This window comes from Megalobrama amblycephala, linkage group LG9, assembly GCF_018812025.1.
Source record: "Megalobrama amblycephala isolate DHTTF-2021 linkage group LG9, ASM1881202v1, whole genome shotgun sequence".
Classification (NCBI taxonomy): domain Eukaryota; kingdom Metazoa; phylum Chordata; class Actinopteri; order Cypriniformes; family Xenocyprididae; genus Megalobrama; species Megalobrama amblycephala.
This window is the reverse complement of record NC_063052.1, coordinates 5,160,137-5,180,663: the sequence shown is the minus strand read 5'-3', so window position 1 is coordinate 5,180,663 and position 20,527 is coordinate 5,160,137. Positions and strand designations below refer to the sequence as shown.

At 37.1% G+C, this 20,527-nt stretch overlaps 3 protein-coding genes across 5 annotated transcripts in view; 2 read left to right on the top strand and 1 right to left on the bottom strand.

The window, feature by feature from the left end:
• The first annotated feature begins 396 nt into the window (after nucleotides 1-396).
• rbbp4 (retinoblastoma binding protein 4) lies at nucleotides 397-9,392 on the top strand. The gene is made up of 12 exons (XM_048201300.1): nucleotides 397-603; nucleotides 1,258-1,405; nucleotides 5,957-6,102; nucleotides 6,188-6,361; nucleotides 6,725-6,840; nucleotides 7,331-7,491; nucleotides 7,631-7,757; nucleotides 7,858-7,935; nucleotides 8,025-8,101; nucleotides 8,220-8,277; nucleotides 8,411-8,521; nucleotides 8,734-9,392. The coding sequence occupies exons 1-12, from the start codon at nucleotides 588-590 to the stop codon at nucleotides 8,794-8,796; spliced, it is 1,275 nt and encodes a 424-aa protein (XP_048057257.1). The 5' UTR covers nucleotides 397-587; the 3' UTR covers nucleotides 8,797-9,392.
• Nucleotides 9,393-9,531: 139 nt separating this feature from the next.
• kiaa1522 (KIAA1522 ortholog) overlaps nucleotides 9,532-20,527 on the top strand; it is a 73,920-nt gene continuing 62,924 nt past the window's right edge. For all 3 annotated transcript variants that reach the window (XM_048201299.1, XM_048201298.1, XM_048201297.1), the window contains exon 1: nucleotides 9,532-9,686. The gene's annotated coding sequence lies outside the window, so the exon portion shown is untranslated. The remainder of the gene's footprint in view (nucleotides 9,687-20,527) is intronic.
• On the bottom strand, nucleotides 10,336-17,056 carry sync (syncoilin, intermediate filament protein). Its single transcript, XM_048201301.1, has 5 exons — nucleotides 16,800-17,056; nucleotides 13,283-14,044; nucleotides 11,590-12,009; nucleotides 11,395-11,519; nucleotides 10,336-11,116 (listed from the first exon to the last, which is right to left on the bottom strand). Exons 2-5 carry the CDS (start codon nucleotides 14,027-14,029, stop codon nucleotides 11,059-11,061), a joined length of 1,350 nt encoding a protein of 449 aa, XP_048057258.1. The 5' UTR covers nucleotides 14,030-14,044; nucleotides 16,800-17,056; the 3' UTR covers nucleotides 10,336-11,058.

Below are 20,527 nucleotides of genomic sequence, written 5' to 3'. Positions count from 1 at the left end.
GAATCTTGTTTTAGGGCTAATACGATTTTGGACATTTATTTTTAATAAATTCCCCAAATGGTTTAATTACTGTAATTTGATGGTTTGTTTCACTTTATTTTTTTTTTATTATTCTCGTTTATTGTTCTAATTTGAGTATCAATACTGTTAAACAGTAAAAATGCATACTCTTATAAAAACACTACTGTAAATATTTCACATTTGTTATATTAATTTAAGTCTCAATACTGTAACATGGTAATATACTGTTTAATGAGAGCAAATGGTACTATATTTGCTTTACAGTAATGAGAACTGTCTGTGAGGGGTACTGTCATGGAAGTGTCACGATGCATTTTTCATGTTGTCGCGTGGTATCAACAGAGGGCAGTATAATGGTTGCAGTGTGCGATCACCCTCCTCTGCAGAAGAAGCCGCTCTTCTTCTCCTCTCCGCTCATTGGTGGCGCGTGCTCTGCTGTGTCTGTCCGAGTTGGCGCGAACGTGCACGCCGGCGCGAGACAAAGAGCATCCTGCACTTCAGTGGAAACTACACCGGTATCTTGTTATCGGTTAAGTTTACGAGTGATAGCTGTCTGTCGAGTCGCTATGGCTGATAAAGAAGGTTAGTATGGTTTGGTGTATTCGGTGTACTCTCTTTTAGCGGCGGCTGGTTAAATGAAGCCGGTAGCGGCAGCTGAGGTGTTTGTTGGTGTGATTTCTGCGCAGGCCGAATCCCGCCATAACGACACAGTCTTTGCTACATCAGTACAGTTTACACTCTAGAGCTTTTTATGAGCGCTCATGACCTGTTATTCGGTTTAAATTCATTCTTTTATGATGGGAACATGTTGGAAAGTAACTAAATAGTTTAATAGTTTAGGTAAATTAGCGCAGCATTAGCTGCGGCTAGTTTGTTTGGTTTTTAAGTTGAGGTGTGTAAATTCAAGGAATGCGTTGCTACATTACTGGAAGCTTTCAGTATTGTTTTGGATTTGTGTTTTTTTATTATTATTATTTGCGCTTCTAACTTATGCTTATTGCAAAATAATGGGCTATGTTATTAATTTAAGTAGTTTTCCATAGAGTTCGTCTATAACAAATTGGACAATATTAATTGCATAATTTTACAATGTTAGTAGATTGTCGGGCGACTTTGTGAACTTACATATTCAAGATGCTCTTAAAGAGCTACACATTCAATATTCTTATAAAGAGTTCCTCTATTGAAGGCATTTTGACAGATCTTATCTTGTTTTCCCGCCCCTTTCTGTTACAGCTGCCTTTGATGACGCGGTGGAGGAGAGGGTGATAAATGAAGAATATAAAATATGGAAGAAAAACACTCCGTTTCTTTATGATCTGGTTATGACTCACGCGCTGGAGTGGCCCAGTCTTACTGCTCAGTGGTTGCCAGATGTCACCAGGTAACGCATTCACACCTACTGTCATCAGCTGAAACTAGCAGTCTTGGGGAAGCTATTCTGAAACTGTAGTTTGACAAGCTACAAGCTACTCATAAATTAAAGTAGTTAAACTACAGTCAAGCTACCCTTTTGAAAAAGTAGTTAGCTACACTACAAGTTACTATCAAAAAGTAGCTAGCTACATTGAAACTACTTTTAATTTTAACTTTTAATTTTTTTTAAATGACATAGCTTATTACAAATAACTGGATAACTGTTTATGAAGAATGTTTAAGTAAGATGTTTGGGGTTTAAAACAAAGCAATGTACTACAATTATGATTTCAAAGCATACTGTTTTATTTTGTAAACTATATCAAAAGATACAATACTCATGTATATACTCAAATGTCAATACTCCTATATCACACACTGACTCTCTTTGCACGCTTTATATATATTAAAATTCTGAATGTATTATAAGTTGTTTTTCATGCTATGAGAGGACCGACGACCAATTGCACTCTGCAGTTTCAGAAATGATTTCTACATAGAAATGCAGGATTCATGCTCAAACGGGACAAAAATATGCAATAATAAAAATAAGCAATGTAAATGCAGACTAGGAAAATATTAGAATTTTTGTATCCATATTTTTGAAATTCTATTCCAATTATTTGTAAAATGATTTAACATCTTAAATGTCTCACTACGTGAATCATACGCTTCTCGCGTGAACATTCTTATACCCGAGCAACCGATTTTATTAGATCGCACTAAGCTATGTTGTTGTTTTCTGTTCAGTTGACGGATGCTTTGCCAATGCAATGAATCAAAACACAGCGTTAGTGTCTTATGTTCATTATAAAACTGGCGGGACAGATTAGACTATGGCGGGTCACCACTGTAATAAAATAGTTTGCATACATTTGATATAGACTGCAATAAAGCAGAACAATCAATTTAAAAAGGCTATTGTTCACCTGTATGTGCTTGAAGTCTTCGACACAGACAGCGTTTTAATCATGTTTATAAATTAAGCGTAACCTTTACTAATCGATTTGTGCAGTGTGAACCCACTCCTGTCCTTTACATAATCATCAGACGATCTCTTCTCGGTGAACTGCTGATGAACTGAACTGATAAAGCCGCAAGATGCGTTATATAACAATAGATGGCGGTAATGCACGATTTTAGTTTGTGATCTGAAGACGCTGTGCTGCTTTATGAATGAATTAGGCTCGTCAGAATGCAAAACGGAATGTAGCTTGTAGCTTTTGGTCGTGCTACACCGCTACTTGCTGGAAAATGTAGTTAACTACTGGAAAAGCTACACGGTTTTAAAAGTAGCTGAACTACATACAAGCTACTGAAAAATGTAGTTAAACTAGTAGCGCTGCTACATGTAGTTAACTACTCCCCAACACTGGAAACTAGTCACAATTTTGATAAGCGATTAATCTCTCGATTATTTCTTGATTGATCTTTTTTACATTCTGCCCAATCTTGTCCTGCTAACAATGTGAAATTTGAAGGCAATGAATGCAAATCTGTGCAATTTGAAGACAATGAATACAAATATAGTGAATGCATTTATGTAGGCTATGTACAATTAATTTAAAGTCCCCCTGAAATTAAAATTTAAGTTTTTTTTTTTTAGCTTTTACTATGAATATGGTAGCCTTAAGTTTATGAATAGGCTCATGTGTTCCAAAACAGTGACAAAATTTGCATTTAGGAGAATTAAGTATTCAAAACTTAGTCTCTCACTTCAGCTAAAATGGATCACGGATTTTCATGACATCACATTGCACTTCAGCTTCTCGTCAGATCTACTGTCCAATCAAATGCTTTCTAGAATCTGAAGTGTCCCGCCCCTTCCTACGCTATCGACAGACACTGAAGTTGCGGCTGAAATCGGTCATTTGTTCACACATTTACTAGTTTCTACATGGTGAATGACATGATGGTATCGGACCCATTTGCATTCTGCATATAATGCTGTATTTTAAAGTGATATAAAGGGCATTATGGGGAGTAACTGTTAGAGATTAGATGGAAATGGAGGTTTTACCGAGTTTAACGGCTCTGGCCAAGCTGTGGTATAAACGTAACACTATTGGCTATTTTTTTTAAAAGAGGCGGGGCTGTTTGATATGTCCCGCCCTGTCTTCCTGTTTCAGTTGAAATTACGTCAACACATTGAATAATTCTGAGCCTTCCAAGACACTTCAGCGGGCCTTTAAGCTGATTGCTACAATTTTAAAGTTAAAATCACGAAATTACAAATTCTAATTAAGAATAACAAAAGTACAGACTAAATATTTACTGGTACGGTATAGGAGGAAAACATTCACTCATCTGAACATTACATTTATTACTCCATTACAATAGTCCGTTTACACCTACTGCTCTCAAAACATACAATTGTTACCTGTAGAATTTTAAACTTATATTTAATAAGTCTAACAAGAATTGTTGTGCTCTGTTTGACGCATATGTGTGCAGTGGTGCACGTTCACTGAAGTCTGAAGTTTAATAGAGACTCCTCTTTGTCATGGCAAGCCTTTATGCAAAATGGAAGTACTCGCGTGGCTTTCTAACATTTAAAGATAAAGATATTGTCAGCCACAAAAAAAAAAAAAGAAATATATGCAGATGAAAACCGCACAGGCAACTGTCAAAGCAAATGACAAGGCAAGCCATGTTAAAGTCGGCATGAAATCAAAATTGACCCTATTTCCTTCACTGATGACATCAGTTCAACTGAACATCCCCTCCAACTGTCAGCCTGCTGTGAGCTGATTGGGATGTCTTCTTTTTAGGGGTGTAACGATACGCTCAGGTCACGATACGGTACGTATCTCGATACAGAGTTCACGATACGATACGTATCACGATATTTTGAACAAAATGAAACTGAAATTCAAACAAGATTTATTAAAAAAACATGAACAAATTTCAACACATTTCAATAAAATAAATAAATATAAACTTTTAATAAAAACCTTCTGTATTCAAATTAACAGTTGAATAGGGCTGTCTGTCACTGAAAAAAAATGTTAAATTTAACATGAACTTAGAATTATGAATAGGGGCTGTTCACATATCGCGTCTAAAAACGCGTGGAAGGCGCGGCCGCACCGCTTCTCCTTCTTTCCAAAGCGCTTGCGCTCCTGTGGCGTCGGTCGTTGCTATGCAACCATGAACTGAGCTCTCCAAGAGGATCAGGATGTTTCTGCAAAGGATAAATGATTTCTAGCCCTTGCATTAGTTTTACTACGAGATATATTGATGGAGATAAGATATAAAAACCACCATGAACAGCTATGATCAGCTATGATCAGCTGTTCGGCTGAGCTTTTGATGTTTTGTTACGGAAAGGCCATAGCTGATCGGTTGATTCTTGTCACACGACCTGCGGTGCGCTTGCGGCATTCTGAGAAGTTGAGAATTGCATGCGCGTCGCGACCGCGTTGATCCCATTATGAGCGTGCCTGCCGCGCGGCTACATTTGAAAATAATAACTGACTTGCACGCGGAAAAGACGCAATATGTGAACGGCCCCTAACTTAAAGCAAAGCATCGCAAGCGTCTTTTGCTTTTCTGTGAGCACAGCTGTTGCTGTGCACTGCGGTGAAAGAAAGCCACGACTTTTCTCACGCGACCATGCAAGAGACTGACATGAGAAACGTTTAAACCTGCTTGCAAGATTCAATGTGTGCCCGAAACACTTACTGAACTAGAGAGCTGATTGAGACACACCATCTACGATAAATCGTTACACCCCTAATACTTATAGTAATTTAAAAATGTGGTAGCATTGGATCTGGACAGGAAGGATAACTCTGGGAGTTGGAAGGGGTGTGTCGCGATTCTGCCTTCTCACATCGCGATACAGGTTCGTGGACCTGCGTATCGCGATTTCGGTTTCATATCGCATATCGTTACAGCCCTACTTCTTTTCTAGATCCAATTAATTCCCAGCAGAAAAAAAGACATGCCCCCTTTTTCCTCATTTAATATTCTGTTTCACTTGCAAAATACGTCACAATACCGAAGTAAAGTTGTTCACAACTTCCAGTTCACACAGACTTTGCTTTTGTTTAATGACACATTCTCATGTTTAGGATAACTTGGGTCAAGCACTTTTCCTGCAGCAGCTCTGCATCCTCTGTTTTCCAATTGTGTTTTGTCCATAGAAATGTAATCACTGGCAGATGTTTTCCATGTGCTTATTAATCAATGAAACTCGTCGATTATCTTCATTATCGATTTTGATTAGTTGTCGCAACCCTACTGTGGAACATTCTCATTTGGTTGTGTAGGTAGGGCTCCAAATTATCTTTATAATGTGTTTGGTGGACTTTTTTTTTTCTTTTCTTTTTTTTCTTTTTTTTTCTGTGATGTTCATGATGATATTGATCGATCTTGCAAAGTCCACAGCTTTAGGAATAGCAGATTATGAATATAGTGTAGGTAGAGTTTTTTTTTTATTATTTTTATTTTTTTTTATTTTTTATTATATATAAAGGTCAGTGTAAATAACATTCATACTTGTCATGTTTCCCAGACCTGAAGGGAAGGATTTTAGTGTGCACCGCCTGGTTCTTGGCACACATACCTCTGATGAGCAGAATCACCTGGTTATTGCCAGCGTCCAACTGCCCAATGATGATGCCCAGTTTGATGCCTCGCATTATGACAGTGAAAAAGGGGGTGAGTGGCTTATCATATATGTGTAGATCATAAACTGTGAACCTATGTACATATGACAAGTTATCAAATTTTTTTCTGTTTACAGAATTTGGTGGTTTTGGCTCAGTGAGTGGGAAGATAGAGATTGAGATCAAGATTAATCATGAGGGAGAGGTGAACAGGGCTCGCTACATGCCACAGAACCCCTGCATCATTGCCACCAAGACTCCCACTAGTGATGTGCTGGTCTTTGACTACACCAAACACCCCTCCAAACCTGGTATGAGCTGGAAACATTTTGTTCACCTTTTAATTTAGAAAAACAGTGCATGGTGTGACACAAAGACGTCCAACTGAATGTATCTGGGGGCAATGCTTCAAATGGATTGGTCTGACGACGCCATGCCAAAATGCAAACTGTTTAACAGCTAAAGTACCACACAAATTAACTAGCCGTTGGACATCATGTTCATAATGCCTTCATTTTTTTTTTTTTTTTTTATATATATATAAATGGGAGACTCTTAATCTTAATCTCCAAGCTATTTATCGAGTCAGTTGTGTGAAGGCGTCAGATGTCAACATTCGTTTTTTTAAATTGAAGTTTTTCCTCTAAATTTGTTCTCCTCTTGTGCTCCTGAAGATCCCTCTGGCGAGTGCACTCCTGACCTGCGTCTGAGGGGGCATCAGAAAGAAGGTTATGGTCTGTCCTGGAATCCCAACTTGAGTGGCTGTCTGCTGAGTGCGTCTGATGATCACGTAAGACATTTGTACTATCACTATAACTGACTTAAGCTGTATATTTGCAAACACTTGACGGTTCAGGTATTACTCTGTGCTTTTATATGTATCCTAAATTCATCCCATGCTAAATTAAATTGAAAAAAAAAGTATAATAAAATATAATTAAGACTAAATGGATACGATACATTTCTCAAAAGGTTACTCAATCTCAGTGGTTCCCAAACCTGTCCTGGAGGACCCCCAACCCTACACATTTTGTATGTCTCCCTATTTCTGACACACCCATTTCAGGTCTTGCTGTCTTTACTAATGAGCTCATGAGTTGAATCAGGTGTGATATATGAGGGAGACATACAAAATGTGCAGGGCTGGGGGTCCTCCAGGATAGGTTTGGGAACCACTGTTTTAGGTCATAAGGGTTTGACTGACAAAGAAGGTTGGTAACCTGATGTTGAAGATCATGCTTTGTGTGCATGTTCCTATGAGTTCTTCTGTTTCTGTGTAGACCATCTGTCTGTGGGACATCAGCACAGTGCCAAAGGAGGGGAAAATAGTGGATGCTAAAACCATTTTCACTGGTCACACTGCTGTAGTGGAGGACGTGTCTTGGCACCTGCTGCACGAGTCTCTCTTTGGGTCTGTTGCAGATGACCAGAAGCTTATGATGTAAGTCTTTTGTTTTCCTGTTTGTTTCTGTAATCTCAGTGTCTTTTAGCAAAAAAAATTATTTTAAAAGCCTATGTAACTGTTTAGTCTGTGTTTACTTAATGTGGGCAGTATTTTAATCTATTTCATCTTCCTTTAGCTGGGACACACGGTCCAATAACACATCCAAACCCAGTCATGCGGTAGATGCCCACACTGCAGAGGTCAACTGTTTGTCCTTCAACCCATACAGCGAGTTCATTCTGGCCACCGGTTCAGCTGACAAAGTGAGAGCGACATTCAGCATTTGGTTCTGTTGCACTTGTGAATACTCTTTAAATGTGCTTCTCTATTTAGTCTTAAGTTGTGCTTTTATTTGTGTCTCAGACTGTTGCATTGTGGGATCTGCGAAACCTCAAGCTGAAACTTCACTCATTTGAGTCGCACAAAGATGAAATTTTCCAGGTATCATCTTCCTTTCTGCCTTGATTACAGATGGGATTGTTAGATGTAAACTGAGGGTGATAACATGAACTCTTTAAATGTTACCACAGGTTCAGTGGTCACCTCATAATGAGACCATCCTGGCCTCCAGTGGAACAGACCGGAGACTCAATGTTTGGGATCTCAGGTAGGTTGTCTCACTTTCCTTTTACTTGTGACCACCACTAAAAATGAGAACTATTTTATCATAAGTCTTTTCACACTGTTAATATGAATTCCTTGTTTTTTTTTTGTTTGTTCTGCAGTAAAATCGGTGAGGAACAGTCACCAGAAGATGCGGAGGATGGACCTCCAGAGCTGCTGGTGAGTAGTAATGCTGTTCAGTTTTTATTTTAAGTGTGTGTGTATATATATTGATAATTATCAGTATGCTGCTCTTTGAGGTCATGTTATTCACATATTGATACCTTTTTTCTTTTTTTTTTCCATTATTCAGTTTATCCATGGAGGCCATACAGCCAAGATCTCAGACTTCTCCTGGAATCCAAATGAACCATGGGTGATTTGCTCAGTGTCTGAGGACAACATCATGCAAGTCTGGCAGATGGTGAGGGCACTACTAGCTTTTAAGCCCATTTGTTACAACTATTTATTTATTGCATCAGCACCTCTGCAATAAATAAATAGTTCTGTCATAATACAACCTGTGCCACCTCTTAATGTGGATTTTATAGAAAGAGTTGCGTCTGTAATTTTTAGCATAACCTTTATAGTTTTGTGTTGTAGTTCAGTTATTTGTGTATTTCTTTATTTATTTAGGCGGAGAACATCTACAATGACGAGGACCCAGAGGGGGCAGCAGACACTGAGGTTCAGGGATAAAACAGCTCTTTACACCACCCCACTGTCAGCATAAGACAAAACTTCTAAAAACTCTCTACACACAAGTGAAGAACTCTCACCTAAGTAATGGAAAAGGAATAATTGACACTTTCCCCACCAGGCATTTTCTACTATGTTAATAGAGTATTTTTCTAAGAAAAAATGTCAGTTGATCATTGGTCAATATCAGAATGTGAGACATGACCCATCTCATCCTTTCCCACCAGTGTCTTGTGGACTTCCTTGCAGTTAAGTATACTTAAAGTATTACTTGATATCAGAGTGTATACAGGTGTGTAGTAAATTGTGGCCAGAGTGCAGTGGTACAATGGTGATGTTCTGTAGATTATTTTTTAACTTGGCCTACAAATTCATTTTTCATTTAAGCATCCATTTAATTACATGGCTAGATGTATTGATAAATTAAGCTCTTGTGTCTTTTTTTTTTTTTTTTTTTTTTTTTCTCCCTTTGAGCTTCATGTATCAGTCCAGGTGGTTTAATGTCTTTAATATTGTGACTTTTCAGTGTCTTTCTCCTGTATGTCCATACCTTTGTACAGAACATTATGAATAAACTGTTTTGTTGATACAATTTATTTTAAATGTTGGTGCATAGCTTTTGCAAAATTTGCTGTTTTAAACACACAATGTGTTTTAGGTAAATTATGAATTCCCAATTCCACTTGAACTAGGCTGCTTGTTTTTTGTTTCAAAACTGATTTTGACTGGCCCACGTGTGTTAGCAAATGAAAAAGTTGGAGTCGACTGCCTGCCATTGGCGTGAGTTTGGGGCGGGGCTACTTGTTTGGCCTTGTCTGCTTTGCTTTCGCGCTTCACTACAGCAGGTCGTTCACAGACACTGAGAGGAATGGGACGTTTTTTGAGATAAGGTTAGTCACAGAAATTGACAAATTTCATTTTTGGGTAAACTGATCCTTTATCAAAAGGTCGTTAAAAACAATAATGTAGTATTAAGTCATTGCTGTAAACTGCAAGTTGCCTTTTAGATAAAAAAACAGGTAGTGTTTCTAAGTAATTTGTTTTCGGCTGGTACAGGAATGTAGAAAATACTCCGAAATTTAACTTGTAGTAAAAGTACCGTCATATTTTTACTTATTTAAAAGTTGTATAAAAACAATAGTAAAATATTTGTCACATTTAATTGTATTTAGGTATGTAAAGTGCAAGTCATTTGCTTGACATTTGAATATGAGATTGCTGTTAGACTGATAATCAAATGAAGTTAGTCTGCCTTCAGCAATAGTTATAATTGAAATAAAATATTAAAGTTAATCAGGCTTGAAAAATAAAGCAGATAATCACAGGATAAACGATTGCAGGGACTTCAGGATAGGCCTACTGCTGTTCCCTCTCTCATAAGTGACCTTAAGAAGATTTATTTGATGTAAATATCAATCTATCTTGCCTGACTACTTGTAATCGGATCACCAGAGGTGTGAACTGTGCCATATTTACGTTGAAGTGAAAACGCCCAAAATTACATTTCTTTAAAGCCAACAAAAAAGACTGAACAAAAGCCAGTGTTCAACAAAATACCTTTTATTTTTGTCATTGTCAGATTGTATGGTTAATATTTTCTGCATTTTATCAAAATTTCCTAAAATAGCCACTTATTCAATCTTATTTAAAAAAACAACAACAACAACAAAAAAAAAACATGCCCCCTGTCACTATGACAGAGTTTGTATCCTTGTAGGCTACTCTATCCGCGACTAGGTACGAGACGAGCCATATAAACACAATTTCTACTTCGTACATGTTTATCTCAGATCTTATTAACAAGACACTTTAAATCAACAAAGCACTTAATTCATCATCTCGTAGTAGTCCTTTATCTACACGTTCTCACCATCATGCTGTCGGTTTGTTTAGAGAGCTCTCTTACGTGCCCAAATAAGTCCTTGTTTTGCCCACTTCACTTATAAGAGAAAGCACTTAATTCACAGGCACCACTGGATATAAGGGCTTTATTCCCTCTTATACACAACTGACACAACAAAAACGCTGTTTTAAGAACATTCTGAGCTTGTCAGATAAAGATCTAGATCTGACATTGGTCCTGGTGTTCAGAGAGCTTTTTAAAATTGGTTTGCAGAGAACATTGACTTGTGTCTTTGGTAAATAGTGCTTATTGTTTTGGTGATTGTTTATGATAGAGAACACATGCCATTCAGGTTAAACTATGACAAGATGTCAAAAGCATTTAACAACTAATGAGAAAATAACACAAACATTAGTTCATTAGGTTTTTTCCACCACCACACTGTTCTCTTGCTTGCGAGGACCCTCTACACTCTCTCTGTAAAACAAAGGATATATAAAATATAGATATAAAAATATAAAATAGGCTATAGATATGCCATCTAACACAAAGTCCTAACCAGGTGTAATAATTTATCTCTGCTGTCCAGCAAAGTACAACAGAGCTTGAAACCTAGCATCTGGTTAGGACAAAAATGCATTAACATGGGAGATATAGTTTTTGTCACTTGATTTGTGCATGGTATAATATTAATTTCTTAAATTACTTTGCAGTGTGCAATGAGAAACAGTCCTTTGAAAAGTGCCTGTACTTGCCTGTAGAAGATCAGCTCTTTGGCCATGCTTTTCTTCTGCATCTCCAATTCTTCACTCTTCTTTATCTGGATCTTGAGCTGAATTTTCAGTTCTCTGATGTTCTCCTCTAAGACGTCAACCGTCTCCTGAATGAAGAACATTAAACTGTCAGTTTGCAATCTAAAATGACATGTAAAATCAACGAAAATTACGCACCCGATATTGTTCTACATTTTCCCTCCTCTGTTTCTCCATTAGTCGGATCCTCTCCTCCAGACAAGTTCTCTGGAGTCTCAGCATCTGCTCTTCTTCTCTCAGTGGTTCTAACTGGGCTTTCATCTCTTGGCACTGCTCTTTAGCCTTACTGAGAGCATCCATGGTAGCCTCCCGTCTCTTTAGCAGGGACACTAACCGGGGTTCGTAAAATTCCTCCAGAGCTTTTATTCCACCGTGTAGGTACTGCTGTAGGTCACAAGAGGCCCGTCGTCCTTGAGTCACATAAGAGCGGGTCTTCCTCTTGCTGGATTCTTGAGTGATTTTCTGCTGCTTCTGCACTTCCTGCAGGTGGCTTTGGTGATCTGAATGAATCTTGGTAATCTCCTCAGTCAGCTTAACAGCAAGGGACTTCAGCTCCTCCTGATTTTATGAATGCAGGATTGAACACCTTAACTTAAATTTTTTACATTTTTTTAAAATAAATATTATTACAAATATATATATATCTCAAGGCCGTAACCATGTCTTGAACATTGAGAGGGAACTAAAGTTTTTTGAAGTGAAGTGGGGGATGTAAATTAAAGAATTCAAATGGATTTAAGGGAATTAAGAAAAAGAAAAAGAAATGACGGTTCTAAAAAAGTTCTAAGTCTATTATTGTTACAAAGTAATCATTTGAAACTATTTGCAAATATTCACTCTTATTTGTATGTCTAATGTAAAAAAATGTAAAATGTTTCTTTTCATATGCAGTTATGAATTACACAAATCATGCAAATAATAGCATATTCTCAATTCAAAATGGTGACATTTCATTAAAAAAGTTGAGTAGTTTTTGAGGAAAACATTCCAGGATCTTTCTATATATAGTGAACCACAAATTCTCGTTTTGCACTAGCTCTGTGATGCGCCACGCATTTTGTGATCATGTTGGAAAGGTCACGCATGACGTAGGCGGAAGTACCGCGGTAGGGTGAAAAACTCTCCTTTTCTCCTCCAACTTCAAAATCGTCCGACATTGTTGTTTTATCTTTTTTTTTTTTTTTTTTTTTTAAGTAAAGGCCGTTTACAAAAGTCTTTGCACGTTCGCTTTGTAAACACTTGCTCCGCACTTCTGTCTACGCCACTTGTGAACTTTCCAACGTGATTACGTAATGTAGTACGTAAAAGTTTACATAAAGTTACGTAAAAAATTACGTAAAGTTTTTTTTTAGAAAATGATCGTTTCACCAGAAAAGACCCTTATTCCTCGGCTGGGATTGTGTTGAGTCCTTTGAAGCTGCACTGAAACTGCAGTTTGGACCTTCAACCTGTTGGTAGCCATTGAAGTCCACTATATGTAGAAAAATCCGGGTATGTTTTCCTCATCCTTAATTTCTTTTTGACTGAAGAAAGAAGGACATTAACATCTTGGATGGCATGGGGGTGAGTAAATTATGAGGAAATTTTAATTCGTGATCCTAACAACAATGTCCACCTCAATGTCTATGATGGTTATGGCCCTGATAATAATAATTATAATTAATTAATACCTGGCTACAGTGTCTGGTGTCCTTTTGCTACAAAGATTTAAACTACATTTGTAAGTCCTCTTTGTAGTTGATGTAAAAATCATTTGGTGGAATAAAATAATCTACATCTTTTCTGGAGCAGTTTCAATGCATTCGCACCAGTCTGTTTTATTGAACACTACCTGAGCTTGGTTGAGCTGCTCCACCTCTTTCTGTTGTAATTCAAGCTCTGCTTGTCTCTGTGCACAGCCTCGGGCCGCTATGAACAGGCGTCTCTTAGTCATTAGAGTCTCTTCCTGCAGGCTCTGTCTCTCCAGCCTGACTTTGGACAGGAGGCCTTTTTCCTCCCCCAGAGATTCCCTTACAGTCTGCAGCTCTTGGGCCATGGGCTCCTCCAGTTGCAGAAGCTCCTGAACCAACTCATCCCTTCTGCGCTCCAACTGGCCCACCTCCTCAATACAGCTCTCAAATGCTGTTCTGAGCTTTTGTAATTCCATGGTGGCAGACAACTCAGGCCTTGCCTCGACAGGGATGTCTGCAGCATCAACTTCTCCCTCCAACACAGTTTGCTGTGGAATGCATTTTTCTCCAAACTTTATTGTTTTTGTTATTCCATTCTTGTCCATTTTGTTCTCTGTTTCTGTAAATAACTCTAGTGGTGCAGATGTGGTTGAGTGAGCTGCATCAAAAACATCTAACTGTGCCAACATCTGTTGCATAAGTCCATTAAACTCAGCTTGCAAAGCATCTTTGCATTTTTGTGAATAAGGCATGGACTCTCCGGGAAGAGTTAGAGCAGCCTCGATCTCTTCCAAACAATCTTCAAAGTAGTCTTCATCTTCCTCTTCAATAAATAAGGGTTCAAATGTTCTGTCTGTCTCTGATAGAGATCCATAAGTTTGCTCAAAGTTCATTTCTTGATCCTCCATTTTATATGTTGACCTCTGTAAATGTATGGAGTGAACAATCTTGTGGTTAGCCAAGTTAATTGTTTAGATTTTAAAGGGTTAATTCACCCAAAAATAAAATTTCTGTCTTTAAGTCCTCACCCTCATGTTGTTCCAAACCCGTAAGACCTTTGTTTATCTTCGTAGTGAATGCAGTGCAGCGCTTCCGTGTTTATGTCCGAATGCTGGGTCAGTATTGGCCACACATGAGCAGCACGACACATACGTGTGATGCTAACGCGGGAGCCAGACCAATAATGAACATGGAAGCCCTGTATTGCGTTCACTACGTCAACTGCGTATAACAACAATTGTTAAATAAAGTTGTTGTTTTTCACAACAAGTTCACAAAAAGTATTCTTGTCATTTCATTAAAAAAAAAGTTGAGTAGTTTTTGAGGAAAATATTCCAGGATCTTTCTATATATAGTGAACCACAAATGCTCATTTTGCACTAGCTCTGTGATGCGCCACGCATTTTGTGATCACGTTGGAAAGGTCATGCATGACGTAGGTGGAAGTACCGCGGTAGGGCGAAAAAATCTAATTTTCTCCTACAACTTCAAAATTGTCTGACATTGTTGTTTTATCTTTTTTTGGTAAAGGCCGTTTACAAAAGTCTTTGCACATTCACCCTGTAAACACTTGTTCGGTACTTCTGCCTACGCCACGCGTGACCTTTCCAACTTGATTATGTAATGCATAGCGCATCGCAGAGCTAGTGCAAGATGAGCATTTGTGGGTAAAAAGTATATTATTTTTTTTTTTTTTTAGAAAATGGCCGATTGTTTCACCAGAATAGACCCTTATTCCTCGGCTGGGTTTGCGTAGAGCCCTTTGAAGCTGCAAAAAGTATTCTTGTCGCTTCATAACATTAAAGGATTAGTCCACTTTTAAATAAACTTTTCCTGATAATTTACTCACCCCCATGTCATTCAAGATGTTCATGTCTTCCTTTCGTCAGTTGAAAAGAAATGAATGTTTTTGAGGAAAACATTCCAGGATTTTTCTCCATATAGTGGATTTCAACGGCTACCAACAGGTTGAAGGTCCAAATTGCAGTTTCAGTGCAGCTGAATGTCCTACGCCTTCCCTATTCTACTTACGGAAAAAAACTAAACTGGCGCCGCGTTCGTTCCATAAGTAGAATAGGGAAGGTGTAGAACATTCAGCGTAAGCGTTTTGAAGAATGCGGAAACAGTATGTTCAAGGCAATGTTTTGTGTTTATAAAGCATAAACAGTTGTATTTTTTTTCGAAAATGACCGATCTTTTTGCTAGATAAGACCCTTATTCCTCGTCTGGTATCATTTAAAGCCCTTTGAAGCTGCACTGAAACTGCAATTTGGACCTTCAACCTGTTGGTAGCCGTTGAAATCCACTATATTGAGAAAAATCCTGGAAAGTTTCCCTCAAAAACCTTAACTTGTTTTCGACTGACGAAAGAAAGACATGAACATCTTGTATGACATGGGGGTGAGTAAATTATCAGGAAAAGTTGATGTAAAAGTGGACTAATCCTTTAAGGTTGAACCACTGTAGTCACATGGACTATTTTAACAATGTCTTTACTACCTTTCTGGACCTCAAAAGGTGCAATGAATTTGCTGCCTATGTGTGGTTTAGAAACCCTCGGATTTCATCAAAAATATCTTTATTTGTGTTCCAAAGATGAACAAAGGTCTTACGAGTTTGAAACAACATGAGGGTGAGTAATTAATGGCTGAAATTTCATTTTTGGGTGAACTATCCCTTTAAGTGTATGTACAATGTACTTTGTGAACTGTGATTCTTGAGAGATGCTAAGGATGGTGACAGGAAATCTGAAGCTAATGCGTCATTGAGGGACAGCTGCATAAACTTGTCGAACAGCTGACTGATCATGAATACACATATAGACAGTGTTCATTTAAAAAGCTTAGTGGACCTTTGATCAGTTGTAAAGAACATGTACACATTGGTACATACATGGCCTTGCATCTGGCGGACATGTGATAATCAGGAAGTAAGTAAAATGTAAATATTTCTACAAATACACATCTTTATCAAAATGCTGTCAATCAACAAAAAGAGGAAACAAATTTTTTCACATTAGCTTTGCCCAGACTGTAAAAAAAATGTTTTTAATAATAATACAAAGATTATTGGATTATGTTTACAAGACTTCTATTACAAAATTGAATGTATAATTCAATACGTTACTACTTTGTAATGAATTGTGAAATTGTGAGTTTCTTCACCAAATGTTTTTCAGTGTATGATTTTAGTATCTAGAAATGCCCATCCACCATTACACAGGGCTGGTATTTCTTATGCCAGTCTCTTTGGGACACAGAGAGCAGCTGCTGCTGAAACTGGCAGCAAGAACAGACAGAGAACATTCCACCAGTGCCAATGATCTCAAAATCCCCATCACGAACAACTGCTCATTCCTTTAACATGTTTACTTAGGCATGCTATATGACATATTAGCATTTTACATGTTGTTTTGAGGAGACTAATAACTAATCAAGGCAAAGTAGATGTGCATTTGTCTTCAATAATACTTTTCCTCCAGTTTTCCAGACTTTTGAAACCATCACCAAGAATAGAAACAAAGTGTGAAAGAAAAAACACGAAGGCACTGTGCAGTGAGTAGGTAGTGATATGACAAGTCTAAAGATGTAGCTAGATCTATGATACTGTGCCAATGTAAATATTCAAACATCAAAAGCCTTTGAGAAAACTGTTATATATATAAATTCATCAACTCACCTCAACTCAGATAACAAAATTCCAGGACAATAACCATGAAGTGAACCCCAACTGAAGAGCTGGTAGCCAACTGAATATGAAAATAGGACAGAGATAGTCTGGCCTCTCTCTGACCGAGTTTAAACATATGCCACAGGTCTCCCAGGCAACATTTAATCTGTTTACATTTATTAATAAAACAGAAGGGGGAAGAAATATGAGCACATACAGCGCGGGCACCAACTCGAGCTAATCAGGAGTCATGAGGTCCTCTGGGAGGTGACCTGCTCACTGCAACCAATAGAACAGCAAAGAGCCAATTTTATGCAAATAAATAGGATCAGTGTCCAATGGGTGGCAAGTGTAGTGTCTGCACATGGACATGACACAGCAAAAGAATTCAAGAGGAGTGGGCGCACAAGAGTGACATGCTGCAGTCACCAATAGGGAACACGGGCAGATGCTTATGAAAAGTTTTCATCACTTTTGTAGTTTCCTAAATGGCACTGACCTACATTTAGTAATGACCTGAAAGCCAGGCTCTCATCAAGCATGGACAGGGTTGAAATCAAGTGGGAACTGAAAGCTCCAAGTGAGATGTTTAAGACAGTGAGATATAAGGAGTGAGTGTTTGTTTAGAAGGTCCATCGGCGCCAAATTCCCTCCATGCCTGCTCATTTTCTCAGCAGCTTTAAATAGATGTCACAGATCTAAATGGACATTTCACAGATCAGTAAATTTGGTAAAGGTTAGATATTGTGAGGCAGCTATAGTTTAAATTAATTGATAAATTGGTACTGATAAGAAGGCTTAACAAAATATTTAAACCCAGATAAGTTGCAATGTGATGCCAAAATACAATGTGTAATAAAAATGAGAACGACATACTGGAAGCATTTTTTAAATACATGAGAAATCTGTGCCTATTTCTAAATCTATCTTTAGCAACAATCATTTATCTGCCAGATTACTGGAGTTTTTAAAAATAACACGTTCACTGATTTTAAACCAGCTATTGAAACAAAATGTTGTATGTACAGTAAATGAACAATATGTACTCTTTCTCCGTGTTACCTGCACCTAGATATCTCCATTTATTTGTCAAAACTGCATATAATTGTAGCTAAAAACGGATTTGTGAAAAATGCATTTAATGTGATTTTTGGCCATTCACACTTGCTAAATTTGATCGGAATTCAATCGCATATGCAAAAAAAAAAAAAAATCAGACTTGGACTGACATTCTTACAGAAGAGGATTAGGGCCAAGCAATAATAAAAAAATAAAACCTTCTCGAGATTAAAGTTGTTAAATTTTGAGAAAAAAGTCGAGATCAAATGTTGAGAATAAACTCGTTAAATTACGAGAAAATAATTGTTTAATTTCGAGATAAAATGTTGAGAATAAACTCGTTAAATTACGAGAAAAAAATCGTTAAATTTCGAGAAAAAAGTCAAGATAAAATGTTGAGAATAAACTCGTTAAATTTCGGGAAAAAAGTCAAGATAAAATGTTGAGAATAAAGTCATTAAATTACGAGAAAAAAGTCGTTAAATTACGAGAACAAATTCGTTAAATTATGAGAAAAATGGCGTTAAATTTCGAGAAAAAGTAGAGATAAAATGTTGAGAATAAAGTCATTAAATTATGATAAAAAAGTCGTTAAATTACGAGAACCCCTACGGATACGGAAGAGGATTAGGGCCAAGCAATAATAAAAAAATAAAACCATCTCGAGATTAAAGTTGTTAAATTTCGAGAAAAAACTCGAAATAAAATGTTGAGAATAAACTCATTAAATTACGATAAAAAACTCGTTAAATTTCAAGAAAAAAGTCGCGATAAAATGTTGAGAATAAACTCGTTAAATTTCGAGAAAAAAGTCGAGATAAAATGTTGAGAATAAAGTCATTAAATTACGAGAAAAAAGTCGTTAAATTACGAGAACAAATTTGTTAAATTATGAGAAAAATGTTACATTTCGAGAAAAAAGTTGAGATAAAATGTTGAGAATAAAGTCATTAAATTATGAGAATAAAGTCATTAAATTACGAGAAAAAAGTCGTTAAATTATGAGAACAAATTCGTAATTTAACAAATTTGTTCTCGTAATTTAACGACTTTTTTCTCATAATTTAATGACTTTATTCTCAACATTTTATCTCGACTTTTTTCTCGAAATTTAACGAGTTTTTTCTCGAAATTTAACAACTTTAATCTCAAGATGGTTTTATTTTTTATTATTGCTTGGTCCTAATCCTCTTCCGTAGTAACACTACAAAACAAATAAAAAAGGGAAATGTATAAAAGTGTTAATGATTGCTGTTTTTAACTTGTGAAAGTTTGTGATTATAAAAGCTTTAGTTTATGACTGGTTATGTGTGATTAAAAAAAGATAAGTGTGAAAGCCGCTATAGACATTTTCTGTAGTGACTGCAATCATTGTGGGGTCAACACGTTTGGGGCTTTCCTGTAATTGAACTCCTACATTTGCTCAGCTGTCTTTCTTCTAGAACCACATGGAGGTGCTATACAACCTCTTTACCTAGCTATGGTGCCAGATACATAGTGTATTTGGTTTCTCTTGATATGAATGTAACCTTTATTGAATTGGTCATCTAATGGGGTCCATTTCTTACAAGCATTACATCTACACTATAGAAGGTCTATAGTGTGGATGTAATTTTCTTATTATTCTGATGTACATCTGCCCAAGGCTTTGTCTCTTACAGAAAGACAGAGTAATAATAATAAGCCCTCGCTCTGGAATGCGTATTAAAGCAGTGCTGAGTGATGCCTGAGCTGACTGAACTTGGTAATGACCAGTCGAAACGGTGTCCAACAGCTTCATTCACTCTGATTATATCAGCTTGTTAAGTTTATTGGTAACAATAAATGCCCTCTAACAATACAGTCTTATTTGAAACAAGCTGTTTCACAACACAAATCAGACTTGTTTTGTTGTTGTAGTGGGGTCTGCCTCTATATTTTATCATAATTATCTATTCATAATAGCTTTTTGATAATCTGCCTAGGTTTCTACAGTGTATTACTGTAATTGCAAAATAGTTAATAATAATAATAATGATGCTAACCTTAACAAACACTAATGATTCCAAATAGTGTTTTCCTCATGTGGCCTTCAATTACAGGTTTGCTCAGTAAATAAGTGGACAGATTAAACACTGTTGACACTAACATAGATCCTAGAAGAGATATTGAATGGATTCTGCCATTCTCATAGTTAAAAACTTACACAGAGAGTAATGAAAAAGACTTAACTCATTATTTCCCTAAACTATATGTATGGTTTTAATTGTACTATATAGGCGACTATGACTCCTCACCTGTTTTCCATCGATAATTTTCTTCCCTCTATTTCTGTTTAACCGGAAAGGATGGCTATAAGCCTCTGGTCTAAGGGTGCGGAAAGTTAAATATTTTGGTATGCCGCTCCATGTCCAGTGTTTGACTAATAGGTCACTACTGCTCTACAGGGCTTTGTGTCAATATGTGTAACCAAGTACATACAGTGAGGTTCAAAAGTTTCAGACCAAACAGTAGTACAAATACAAAGAAGTTCACGTGGTCAGTGTCACCAGTTTGGATGATTAATTAGTGTCCTAGACATAATGCAAGATCTTTGTTCGTTTTATATCATTATAATCTTAAAACGTAAAGCCCATATTTTCAGTCTGGTCTAAGACCTTTGAACTCCACTGTATGCTCCTAGGTCAGAGGTTGCAGTG